A 12,941-nucleotide genomic window follows, 5' to 3' on the forward strand; every position below is an offset into this window, starting at 1 on the left:
AACCTTACTTTTCCTTTCTTTGTCTATTATCTCCTATATCTTTATTTTCTTCAAGTGGAAGTAAAACTTTGGACTGATTACTACACAGCACATGGGGTGGTGAAGCTACTGAAAGAGAATGTTTTCCTTCACAACAGTACATGCAGTCCATCAACAGAAGCCTCAGGAGCACTAAAATGAAGCTAAAGATCTGACAATTCTGGCGTACTTAAGAACTTCTATTTTGGTCGTAAGTGCATTAAAGTTTAAAAGAAAATGCTTTGTATCACTACTATCAACACTTTCATGTTTCTGTTCTTTACTTTATCAAGAACAAAATAAAAAATTCAAGGAACTGCACATATACTGCAGTAAGACAAAAGAGGGTCATGCTGCTAAAACTGAACTAGATACTGGCTGAGAGGCAGTGCTAATGTTCACAGCACAGCGGGAAAGAAAACATCAGGAAAAGCAGCATGACATAACCAAGCACACACTGGACTTGGAAGACTGATGATTTGGATTTAAATCTGTACTCCATCGTTTATTAGCCATTTAACCTTACACAAGTCTCTTAGTATCTAGTTTTATAAAATAGGACTAATAATTTCTGTCTATACCAAAAGATTATATGAAGTCAAAGAGATAATATGTGGAAAAGTGGTGTGTAATTGCAAAAAACTTTAAAACGTCAGTTATTACTACTATATCTCATCTCACTAACCATATTCTGCCTCGTATTATATAAATTTGAGTATGTGCCCTACTCCTCTTTAGCACCTAGATTATAAACGCCTAGAGAGCCAAGTTGGTCTTTTCATTTCTACCTTCTACTATGACTGACACAGTGCCCTACTCATGGTTGGTAATCAGAAAATAATTTAATGAATGGATGAACAAGTTTTCCTTTATGATCATCTTTCAGAAAGCAAGTTATTACAGTGGGCTGTATTCCAGTGTTTCCCACAAACTGTGAGGGAGCTAAATGCCTATACATTAAAGGCTGTCCCCTACTGGTTCTCAATGCATTCCTTAAAATATATATGTAAATAGACTGTACATCTATTACATGTTCCTGAGAACTAAAGATATTACAAAATTCCTAATTATGGCAAAAATATTTAGTTTTTTACTCCACGTTACACAAAGTACATATGACTAAACATAAAAAACAAAAATAAAACAGAGATAAACAATAAAAATTTATTTTCCAAGATAATTTCTGGAGGTAGAAATATAACTTTGGTGGCTGGATAACCCTGGGTTAGAGTTTCAAACAAAAATTTTGAATGCGACGAATATTAAATTATTTTTGCTGCAGAGCTGTCTTACTGTTATAACAAAATAAAGGATCTCTAAGAAAATGTTTCTCAGGGTACACAGGATATATATCAGTTTATGAATGGTAATGTAAATAACCATTTATGAGACATAAGTATCATACTTATGAAACATAAATATCATAAACTTATCACATGAGACAATGATAGCCATCAATAGATGGTCTAAAAGTGGGAAAGTCCGCAGTTTTAATCAGATGCCCAATGGATTTAACATTGTCATTCACGTTCAGTTGTGGAAAAAATCTCAAAAACGTGTATGAAATGCTAGACTATATTACTGAAGGTGTGGTACAGGGATGGAAGAAAAGAACAAATCTTTAAAATTATGGATTGAGATCAGCATGAAAATGTTGGGAGTCCTTCAATAATTTGACATAAGGCTATAAGTTTGTATAAAATCTGGAAAAAACAGATATTTCTGATTCCAGGGAAGTAAAGGCTACGTTGATAGCTACCTGAATATATAATTATTGGGGCAAGGGAGAAGGTAGGGGGATAGGTGGTAATCAGGAAGGGAAACACGGGGAGCTTCAGTTACTGGTAATGTTACAATTTTTAAGGTGGGTGGTAGATCAGAGAAAAACCCATGAAGATATCACCTAAACTGGAATTTGAACGAAGACAAGAAAGTCAAGGTTGGCAGGAGTCAATGACAAAACAAGGGAAGCTGGAGATAAAACCAGCAAAGTAGATTAGGACCATATTGTAGTAGCAATGTTTAAAAAACAGTGAAATGGGAATGAGAAATCTTGAAACATGGTTCTCCTACTCAAGTAGCTGTTAATCATGGATATATTCTCTTTTTTTTTTTTTTTTTTTTTTTTTTTTTTTAAAGATTTTATTTATTCAGTTTTTTTCCCCCCAAAGCCCCAGCAGACAGTTGTATGTCGTAGGTTCACATCCTTTTAGTTGCTGTACGTGGGACTCGGCCTCACGTTGGACGGAGAAGTGGTGCCTCGGGGCGCTCCCGGGATCCGAACCCAGGCCGCCAGCATCAGAGTGCGCGCACTTAACCGCTAAGCCACGGAGCCGGCCCCATGGATATATTCTCAATCTAAATATGAATAAACATCCCACAAGATAATATAAAAGGTAACTTACTCAATATCCTTTCGTACTGATCCCAAGAGATTCTCCCTTTCCCGTATTGCCATAAAGTTTGCTTTGGTTTTATGGAATTCATGTGTATAATCCTGCAATAAATCAACATCCGGTCTCAACATAATTATATATTTTCATCTTACTGAGCCAGTTATGTATTGTCATCCTTCTAGAAATTTCAGTCAAAAAAACTGCTATTTAAGAAATAAAATTGTCAAGAGGTTAAAATAACATTATAATCATTTTCCTGAAGAACGCCCAACTTCTTTCAAATGAAAACAATTTGGTGCTAGGGTAATGGTGCCACTAAATCACTATTCTTCATATGTTCTAGCACCTTGTCTTATGGGGCAGAATTGTAAAGAAAAAAATAACTCTAAGATAAAATGACTTCAAATAGCCTAAGAGAAAACTTGAGGGGCTCTTTCTACTCCTTAGTGTACTCAATGGGGTTTATTTTCAGATTTCATCCTTTTGGAATTCCCAAAGAAAGTTAATGCCTAAACTAATCAAAGAACAAAACCAAGAGAACTGTAAACAAAATAATCTTTAAATATTTTGCTTTCTTTTTCTATTACCATACTTTTAAGATATTAAGAAATATTCATTACTTTTTTAAATTAAGAGATGTATATATCAAGAAGATGAAAAGCATAATCCTATCTTTCAGCGAGCCCATACTGACCCTTTTAAAACAAAAATAACACATGAACATAGGGCGAGTACTAAAAGAGCACCAAAGGGAATAAAAGTAAAACCATCCTGGCTCCATAGTTCATAACATTATCATCACTTTCTTTTATTTTCTTTCAGGAGATGTTTTTGCATATACAAGCTTGTCTATTATTTCTTTCATTTATGCTAAAGAAATCATATTGTATTCTGCTATACATCTCGTTTTTTGTAGTTCATAAAATACCAAGAAATCTTTCCATATTAGCAAACGGAAATCTGTATTCTTTATAAGAGCTATATAAAATTCTACGTTATGGCTCTATTATAATTTAATAAATTCCCTGCTGATAAATATTTTAGTTGCTTTCATTTTTTTTCTGTTAAAAAATGCTGCAACAAACATTCTTTTATATATATTTTATAGAACCTCTCTTTTTTAAGTGTATTTAAAGAGTAAATGCCCAGCAGAAGAACTGGATCAAAGAATCTTATATTTAAATTTTGATAGCGCTTAAACTGCCTTCTATAAAGACTGCACCAATTTATGTCCCCAGCAAATGGATGAGTGCCCATTTTTCTATACTCTTGCCAATAATGGGTTACAAATGTTTCAATATTTGCTAATCCGACAGGTGAAAAATCACGTCGCATTTTGATTTGTCTATTTTTATTTGGGAATGTGGCCAAAGATCTTTCTATGGTTTTGGCCACTCATTTGCTGTAAACAGCAAGTTCACATCCTTTGCCCATTTTCTTATTAGTTTGTCTTTTTTTAATTTCTATTATTTGTATACTAAACAAACTAGTCATTTGTTATAGTTTCTGGTATTAGGTCTTGCATACAGTCCTTTAATACCCAAATTGTATAAGTTCACCCATGCTTTATTTTGAACTTTTATGGTTTCTTTTTCTACTTGTAAATCTTTGATCCATTTGGAATTTATTCTGGATGGGAGGAATGAGATAGAAATTGAGGTTTTCATTTTCTCCCCAAATAATTAGCCATTGTTACAGCTCTATTTATTTTATAATCCCTCTTTTTCCCACTGATTTAACATACCTCCTTTATCAGAAACTAAATTTCTACACATATTTGGGTCTATATATGAACTCTGTTCTATTGGTCTATTTTTTCTCTAGATCAAACTGTCTTAATTATTCTAGATTCTTCACAGGTTTTAATATCTGGTAGAACTAGGCATCTTTTACTACTTATCTTCATTTTCACATTTTTTTTCTTGTTTATTCTTGAACTTTGGTGTCATTTTTCCAATTAAAAAACAATGAAACAAAGAAACAAAAAACGCTGCTATTTCCATTGGGATAGCAATCAATTTACAGGCTGATTTAGAGAGGAATCTTCCCATCCAAAAGCAGAGTAAATCTTCTTTTATGTTCCTCAGTAGAGTTTTATACATACAAGTCCTATACATTCTTATTAAATTTATACATAAGGATTTTACAGTTTCTTCCATTGTATTTCCTAACAGATTATTGTTCATATGTAGGAAAACTACTTGCCTTTATATATCAATTTTGTAATCCACCATCTTACTGAATTTGTTTCTAATTTTGGGGGGTTAGTTTTCTTGTCATATTAGATATATAATCTTATCACTGCTACATAATACAAATTTCATCTCTTCCTTTCCAATATTTATATCCTGTTTCTTTTCACTGTCTAATTGCACCACCAAGAACTTCCAAAACAATGTTAAACATCTATGGTGACTGTGGATATCCTATTCCTTCAATGGGAATGCTTTTAGTGCTAGCTTTTAATGTGATATACACATTTTTACATTAGGTAAAGCATCCTTCTATTCTAATTTTTAACAAGAGTTTTTAAAATTAGAAACAGTTGCTGAATTTTTTCAATATTAAAAATATCTGCCTTTCTATTTGTACTACTATATTTTTAACACACCCATAAGAAAATGTTTAAGAGTTTATTTCATTTTATTGGTACACTTTTAATATTTTCTCAAACAATATATTAAATAAAGTAAATTACACCTCTTCCATGTTATCTTCAAAGCCTGATGAAAGTGTACTCTAAACCACTGTATAATGACCACTGGCTATTTCACTGTTACAGTTAGCTAGCAAGGTCTCTCACAGTAGAAGTATATTTATCTACTGATGAATATTATTCAATTTTACTAGGCAAAAGCAAGAGCTATTAGACATTTTCAGAGTTTTATAATACCAAGGGAAAAAAAAGTAAAATAAGACAAACTTCTATAGCATGGCATTTACCCTCTCAGAAGACTTTTCCCTTCGTTCTCTTAAATACATGTGCACACATTCTACAGGGATTAAAAAAAAAGAACTTCCTATAATAACAAAAATCTTAAGCCCAAAATATTACCTGTAATATGTCTCTATGTCGCTGTAATGTATGCATCAGTGCTGCATTCAAGGAGGGGACACCCGCGCTGTTGGTATATTCTGCCATTTTATCATTTACTCCTGTAAGCTAAAAAAAAAGAAGCAATACTGAAAATCAATAAAAATATTTTAGAAAGCACTATAAAGAGATAAAAGTAAGTTATTTGCCTGTATGTCCTTTTGGATAACAGCAAAAAACAAACAAACAAACAAAAAACAACAAGAAGACAGCACATAATGTCAGTATTTCCCCCAAATAATTCATACAGGCTAAAATAATATTCATAGGATCTGGGAATGGCTGTCATCAAAATTCAAGTGGCCTGGGGAGGCACATATCTTGAATGAAAGGGTGACTTCAATAAACACGTCTGCAGTAATATAATCTAGTATCATAACTAACAAACACACAGTTATTAGCAAAATAGCCATTTAGCCGATGGCTGTTAAGTGCTTACCCTTGCCAAAAGCTGTTCAATCTCAATTGCCATTGTTTCAAACATTCTGTCTTGGCTTGATCCATTTAAAAGAGGTGTTGTGTCAGAGCTAAAGAGAAGTTCAAATAAAGAGAATCCATTACTTAAACCTAATCCTTTAAAAAATACTTAAAATAATAAGGTAATTAGTGTTGGGTTTTTTTTTTTTGGTGAGGAAGATTTGCCCTGAGCTGACATCTGTGCCAATCTTCCTCTATTTTGTATGTGGGAGGCTTCCACAGCATGGCTGATGAGCAGAGTAGGTCCAATGAACCTATGAACCTGGGCCGCCAAAGTGGAGGGTAATTATTCTTAAACAGGTCAAGTGGAACCCCTGAGATCTCTCTGTTTCTTAAGAAGCTATAATTTTATAGGAGTTTTCCTATAAAGATCACATACCCTAAATATTAAATTCAGTATAAAATATAATTGAATGTAAGATTTTCCCAAGCTTTAATACATCCAATCTTAATAATGTAAAGAAATTCCAAATGCTTGTTTACTGTCCCAGATGAAAGTAACTTAAGCTATGGCAGTGCCCAACTGAATGCTGAATCTGAAAGAACAAATCACGTGAAAAAAAACCACAGAACTATGTAGTATGGCATATAAGAAGAGCCATAAAATGTACTATGAATTTTGTTATGGGATTTGTGAGGAATAATCTTTTAAATTTTTACCCTAAAGCAATAATGGTTCCTTAGACCTTAAATTAAGTTCTCTCTTCTTTCCTTGACTCTTACCAAGAAGAAATAAAATTGAGATTTAAATTATCTACTAGTTATTAAATAAGCAGGAACTGGCTTTAGGTCTAATATAGACAGCCATGTCCAGCAGAGAAATTCTAGTACCAACTCTCTACATTTCATTTCATTTCATTACATATTGCGCAACTGTTTCAGTTTTGTTTCATAAAAATGTGTTGAAATGTCTTTTAAAGTAATAGTGAGTCACAAATCTAACTTTTTACAAGTGAAATTTATATTGGACAGATTCAAATTCTAAGACTGCACGTCCTGAAAGTTTCTTTTGACTCCTCAAGTCGACCACTAACTTTCATTAGGTTTCCAAGTGGTATATATATGAGCAACTCAATACAGATCTTAGTTATACCAATACAGACAAATGCCCAGCCAATGACTATGTTTCCAATCTTATTGAAGCCTTTGTCCTGCCCGGTGACAGTGTTTGGGTGTAGCAAATTAAAAAATTAAATCATCAGTTTAACATCAAAATAGTATCTTAGCTACTACTATTTCTCTTCTCATACACACTTCCACAGCAATAGTAACAAGTAGTGAAATAGCCAAAAAGTAGCTAATAAAGAGGATTTTTATTTTAAGATGTTTAGCTAGGTCCAAATTTTTATTTCTTCTTGAAATATTTCAGTGTATTTGCCTTAAAATATATATCAAAATAGCTAGTTCTTTATTATGTGTCAGAGCCAACCCAAGGTTCTGGGTTTTCTCTTAGAATGTGCCCAGGCAAAAATGCTCTATATATTACTAATACCTCCCTACCCTAAGATCCTCCCCTCCCAGATATACAAAAAAGAACAATGGGCCAAACACCTAGATATACGCCAAGCACCTAGAATAGCGCCTGGCACATGGCAGATGCTCATTAAATACTTGTTGAATGAACGAGGAGGCAATCTCTACATTCACCATTCTCAGGAGAGTATATGAGTCCAGGAATATGGCCCAAAACTCATTCTCCACAATAGTAAGATTCAATTAAATTTAATTCATTTTATAGGTGTGTGATGACTTATAGACCATATGAAGTTCTCAAAATACATTAAGTAAAAAAAAATTATTCCTGGTAGAAAAATTCTCATCATCATTGCGTTTATTCATCATGACATGCTTTCAACCTTGGCAACAAATAAAACACTTTAGAATGCACACTGGATCTGGATCTTCATGGCTTTACGTTTCTTGTTGAAAGAGACAGTTAGGCTCAAATAATTCTACAAAGTCAGTCCCAATTTGTTGTAGAATTTCTTAGGGAATGTTTTCAAGACAGTTCTTCCCTTAAAGGAGTCACAAAAGTATTAAGTGCACGAAGCACAGACAACATAGAAAATCATCATGTAATTGTCTCTCTCTCTCTTTTCTCTCTTGGTGAGGAAGATTAGCCCTGAGCTAACATCTGTTGCCAATCCTCCTCTTTTTGCTAAGGAAGATCAGCCCTGGGCTAACATCCATGCCCATCTTCCTACACTTTATAAGTGGGAAGCCTGCCACAGCATGGCTTGATAAGTGGCACATCGGTCCACGCCCGGGATGCAAACCTGTGAACCCCGGGCCGCTGAAGTGGAGCAGACGAACTTAACCACTATGCCACCGGGCCGGCCCCACCCTTTTATTCTTTTGGCTTACAACGTTCTATTTGATTGCCTTCCCCATTTTTTTTTTTTTGAGGAAGATTGGCCCTGAGCTAATGTCTGTTGCCAATCTTCCTCTTTCCTTCTTCTTTCTCCCCAAAGCCCCCAGTACATAGTTGCATATCCTAGTTGTAAGTCCTTCCAGCTCTTTCATGCGGGACACCGCCTCAGCATGGCTTGATGAGCAGTAGTAGGTCTGTGCCCAGGATCCGAACCAGCGAACCCCGGTCACCCAAGTGGAACGTGCGAACTTAACTGCTGCACCACTGGGCTGGCCCCTGTATCCCTTAACAATTAGGAGTTTTAAAATTGTATACTCACTGGCATAGCCAAGTGGGAGACTTCAGGAAAAATGCTTTCCAATGATAAAATAAGTTTACTCATAGAAAAGAACATTCCTTATTCTCTTTACTTGCTAAGTAAAGGCAAGCCTCGCAAAATGCACTGCAATCAAAGCTATGTGATATGCCAATAGCTTTCTTTTAGGTCCTCGAGTCAATATGTTGGCCCTGCTATCTTTAATTTTAATTCTTTAATAATGTGCCCTTACTAAAAAGAAGCAACACTTTGGCTAGTGTTGAGGGCTCTGGAGATAGAAAAACCTAGGTTCAAACCCAAGATCAGTTTTTGTTGTTCTTATTATTATTAGCTGAAAAAATATCCTGCCTACCACCAATCCTCAAAAAAGTATGTAAAATAAAGAGAGGATAACAACTAACAACTCTGCTACCGGCAATTCTACTGCTACGTATATACAAATATTTTATAGGTAAAAATGTTCCCAGTAGCCTTTATATAAAGCACTTAAAACAGGACCTGACACATAATGAACACTCTGTGTCAGCTATTAAAATTATTATTAATTAGCAAAAATTAGAAACAACATGCAACTATAGAATAAATTGTGATAAAATCATACAATGTAATACTATATGTTGAAAATGAATATACCACAGTTAAATATATCTACAGCTGAATCTCAAAGATAACGTTAAACAAAAAAGAAAACTGCAAAATAACTATAGTAGGATCCCATGAATTGTTCAGGAACACAAACATATGTAGTAAAAATATATGGAGATTATGGGGAGGGAGCAAATGAAATGCCATCCAGGGTTTCAACTGAATTGTTAACGATTATTTCTTAAAATGGGAGATAGGCATGTGGGAGTCCATTACATCTAAGACACTTTCCAAGCATCTTAAATATTTCCTAAAATTCTTTGAAGCAAGTGGATGTGAGCATAAGATTCAATGTGAGCATAAGATTCAAAGACAAGAACTTATTTTCCATATGTTCAATACAGTTGTATACCAGATGCTCAAAAAAGAAGCAAAATTAAAAGCAGCTCAGATGATTAATAGTGAGGACACATACTGCATTAGATCCATTCTAAAACACCAGAAAAGCAGTACGTATATTTTGCATTTAGGTAGCTCCTCAGCTCCATTTAGCAATCAGAAGCTATAAGAAATACAATGTGGGCAAATCAACCACATTTCCTTACAAACGCTGAACTAGAAACTCTTATCTCTGACACAAACTCATTCTTAAGCATTGGCATTTTCCTCCTAACACTGTCACAGTCTTTGCCAAAGGATCCCAAATAAATGCTAGTCTCAAGAATTAAGAAGAATTTATATAAATTAATAAAAAATAAAACAATCAATAACAAAATAAAACACCAAAAATTCACCAAAATGACCAAGGTACAGAATTATATATTTCGGTTTAGTTTTTAATGCTTTAAAAACATTATTTAGGGGCCCACTCCGTGGCTTAGTGGTTAAGTGCTCGCGCTCCGCTGCTGGCGGCCCGGGTTTGGATTCCGGGTGCGCACCGATGCACTGCTTGTCAGGCCATGCTGTGGCGGCGTCCCACATAAAGTGGAGGAAGATGGACACTGATGTTAGCTCAGGGCCAGTCTTCCTCAGTAAAAAAGAGGAGGATTGGCATGGATGTTAGCTCAGGGCTGATGTTCCTCACTCACACAAAAAAACATTATTTACTCTAAGACATAAGAGACAGAATCTGGTACTACCTATACCTGTCGCGTCTTCCATCTCGGGCACTGCTGTGACTATAACTGGTACATAGTTTACTGAAGGAAACTAGTTTCAGGTCAAGTTCATTTTCCAGCTGTCGAGCCTGTTTCCTCAGATCTTTAAAAAATTATGAAAGCAAATAATTAGACATAACAAGTCCATCAGTAGACACGAAAATCATAAAACTAACCAGAAGAAAACAAACAATGCAAATGATCACATATTGATCTAGATCCTCCCATAAAGAAAAGTGTTATAAGGACAAAACCAAATATTTACCCAGGAAAGCAAACTGTCACTTATTTAAACTTCAGATGGGACAAGAAGGGGAGGGACAGTGGGAGACACAAAATTTCAGCTTTATCTCAAAAACAGCTAGACAACAAATGTCCTAACATCCACGAAATTATTTCTATAGCAGTAACTAAAATTTCATAATTTAGAGGAAAACAGAAGAGAATACAAATCACAAAGGAACTGAATATGGTTTATGACCAGCATTATATTAGTTTACCAGCTATCTTTATGACAAGAAACCACGACTGTTTTTGACAGAGATTTTCCTATCTCTTTATGTCCCAAAGCTTTATTAGGCTTATGAAATTCTTAATAGTAGAATGACTTAGTGATTGAGCATAAAGAAAAAATAATCATAGACAAAGATTAAAAAAATTCCTTAAGTTTACTGAAAGAAAGTTGGAGAGGCTGAAACTAACAATAAACAATGAGCCACTAACAGGGTTAGACCTAAGTATGACAGAAATAAGAACATAAGTTTTAAAACAAACAAGCAAAGAAACTGGTATAGTAGTTTGGCATCTAAGTGGTTGAGTGAGAGAAGCCAAAGTTCAGAAACCCACATCTAGATGTGAGTACTCTCATTCATGGTGAAGCAAGGTCCAAATAAAAGGGCTGAAACGTAGGAAGGAATAATGTAAGGATCTCATCTTTCCGGAATAAGGAATACAAAACATTATTTCAATATACTTATCAGCCAGAAGTAAAAAGCAGAGTAATACAGTGGAGAACATTTGCCCAGAGACCAAATCTCAGTTAGAATCTCAGCTCAGCCTAAAAATCTGAGATTCTAAGAACTGGCTCTGTGATTTATTGACAATCTACTTAATCTATGCACCTCAGCTTTTTGTCTTTTAAACCCCTACCTTCAAGATTTTTCTATGCATTAGTAATCATGTGTTTAAAGCCCCTAGCACAGAGTAGGTTGTCAATAATAAGCTCTATAATTATTATAGCACGGTGCGTCAAAAAACCATAGTCTACTGACTTGTATTAAAGATACCAACAGCCACTTCTACATAATTTAAAAATATTTTCTAGCTAGTACACACATTTCAAATTGGCATTTTAATACGTGTTTTAAACTATAAGCATGCTCTTCTGTAATTAGTAACTGATTTTCTAACAGAAAACATCAAGTAAAAGCACTTTGAAAAGTATAACAGGTAAGTATGGATGAACTTAGAATCAAGTTTCTTAGACCAAGTATCTGATAGTAACAATACTGTTATTTGTGGTGGGTTTCCAGAGGTTTCAGTGGGTAGCAATAGGAAATAGGTTAAAAGGGGTAAGAGATTCTGAGAATAGTTTCTATGCTGCAGTAAAGCAAAGAGACAACTGAAAGAAAAAGGTGAGCCTCCTCTGATTTTTGTTCATCATCACGGTCCAGGAATGAGTTTTAGGTGAGTCCACTTTATCGGACCATATTTTCAGGAATTAAACAAACGTACTTGTCAAATCACAAGACGGTTTTTTGGTAGAAGAGGTATATAGCAAATGCAATAATGACAATTCACAGTGGTTCTCCCAACTTTCTCTTTTTAACAAAACCCATCTCCAGAGCAGAAGGCAAAGTTATTTCCTCCGCCTTCAAAAGCCGACTCGACACCCAGTCCTCGAAGTCCCAGCCTGAAGCTGCCAAGGGGACCCAGTAAGAGACATTCCACTTACACAATTTCCCTCTGTGGACCGGACTGACCAGTTCCTCCTTCCGCTTTTCCTACCCAACTGTCCAACAGCGACCTCAACTCTAACGCGCTGACTCCCCCAGTCTCCTGGGCTCGGATCTTCTCTCTCAACACTCGTTTCCTCTCCGAGCTCGTAGCCCAAGCCCCTTCGTCCAAGTTCCGCTACCCCCTCAAGCCAGTCCTCCTCCGCCGACTCAGGCTCCTCTGCCCTCCGTCCCCGCTCAGCCCTCTCTGGCCAACCCTGCCCCAGGTCCCGCTGCCTGCCAGGTCAGCCCCTGGCCCGGACCGTCCAGTCTCCGCCGCCCCCAGGCCCCGGGCTCCCACTAGACGAGCCCCGCCCCTCAGCCCGGCCGCTCCGGAGACCAGGCTCTTTCCTCCGCTGCCTGCCCCAAGCCCCATCCGCACTCAGCCCCTCTGCCCCTCGGCTGGATCCACCCGGAGGCTTCCCCCTCACCTTCCCAGTAATTGCTGGTTCCTGCCGCCATCTTTGTTGTCCAACGTCAGTCTGGCTAGGAGAGCCGAGGCGCAGCGAGCCAGAGAATCACCTCTGAACCTT

The 12,941-nt window shown here is 36.1% G+C and overlaps 1 protein-coding gene across 2 annotated transcripts in view; it reads right to left on the reverse strand.

The window, feature by feature from the left end:
- Positions 1-12,941, reverse strand: part of GOSR1 (golgi SNAP receptor complex member 1) — a 50,597-nt gene extending 37,656 nt beyond the window's left edge. The window contains exons 1-5 of one of the 2 annotated variants that reach the window (XM_004433340.3): positions 12,840-12,941; positions 10,403-10,517; positions 5,948-6,035; positions 5,470-5,577; positions 2,424-2,515 (exon numbers count right to left, since the gene is read on the reverse strand). In XM_004433340.3, the coding sequence (XP_004433397.1) occupies positions 2,424-2,515; positions 5,470-5,577; positions 5,948-6,035; positions 10,403-10,517; positions 12,840-12,870 (434 nt within the window). In that variant the 5' untranslated portion in view covers positions 12,871-12,941. Of the gene's footprint in view, positions 1-2,423; positions 2,516-5,469; positions 5,578-5,947; positions 6,036-10,396; positions 10,518-12,839 lie in introns of both variants that reach the window. The other variant, XM_014789725.2, reaches the window with a different exon arrangement.

Source organism: Ceratotherium simum, chromosome 16, assembly GCF_057802395.1.
Source record: "Ceratotherium simum simum isolate JZ-2026a chromosome 16, ASM5780239v1, whole genome shotgun sequence".
Classification (NCBI taxonomy): domain Eukaryota; kingdom Metazoa; phylum Chordata; class Mammalia; order Perissodactyla; family Rhinocerotidae; genus Ceratotherium; species Ceratotherium simum.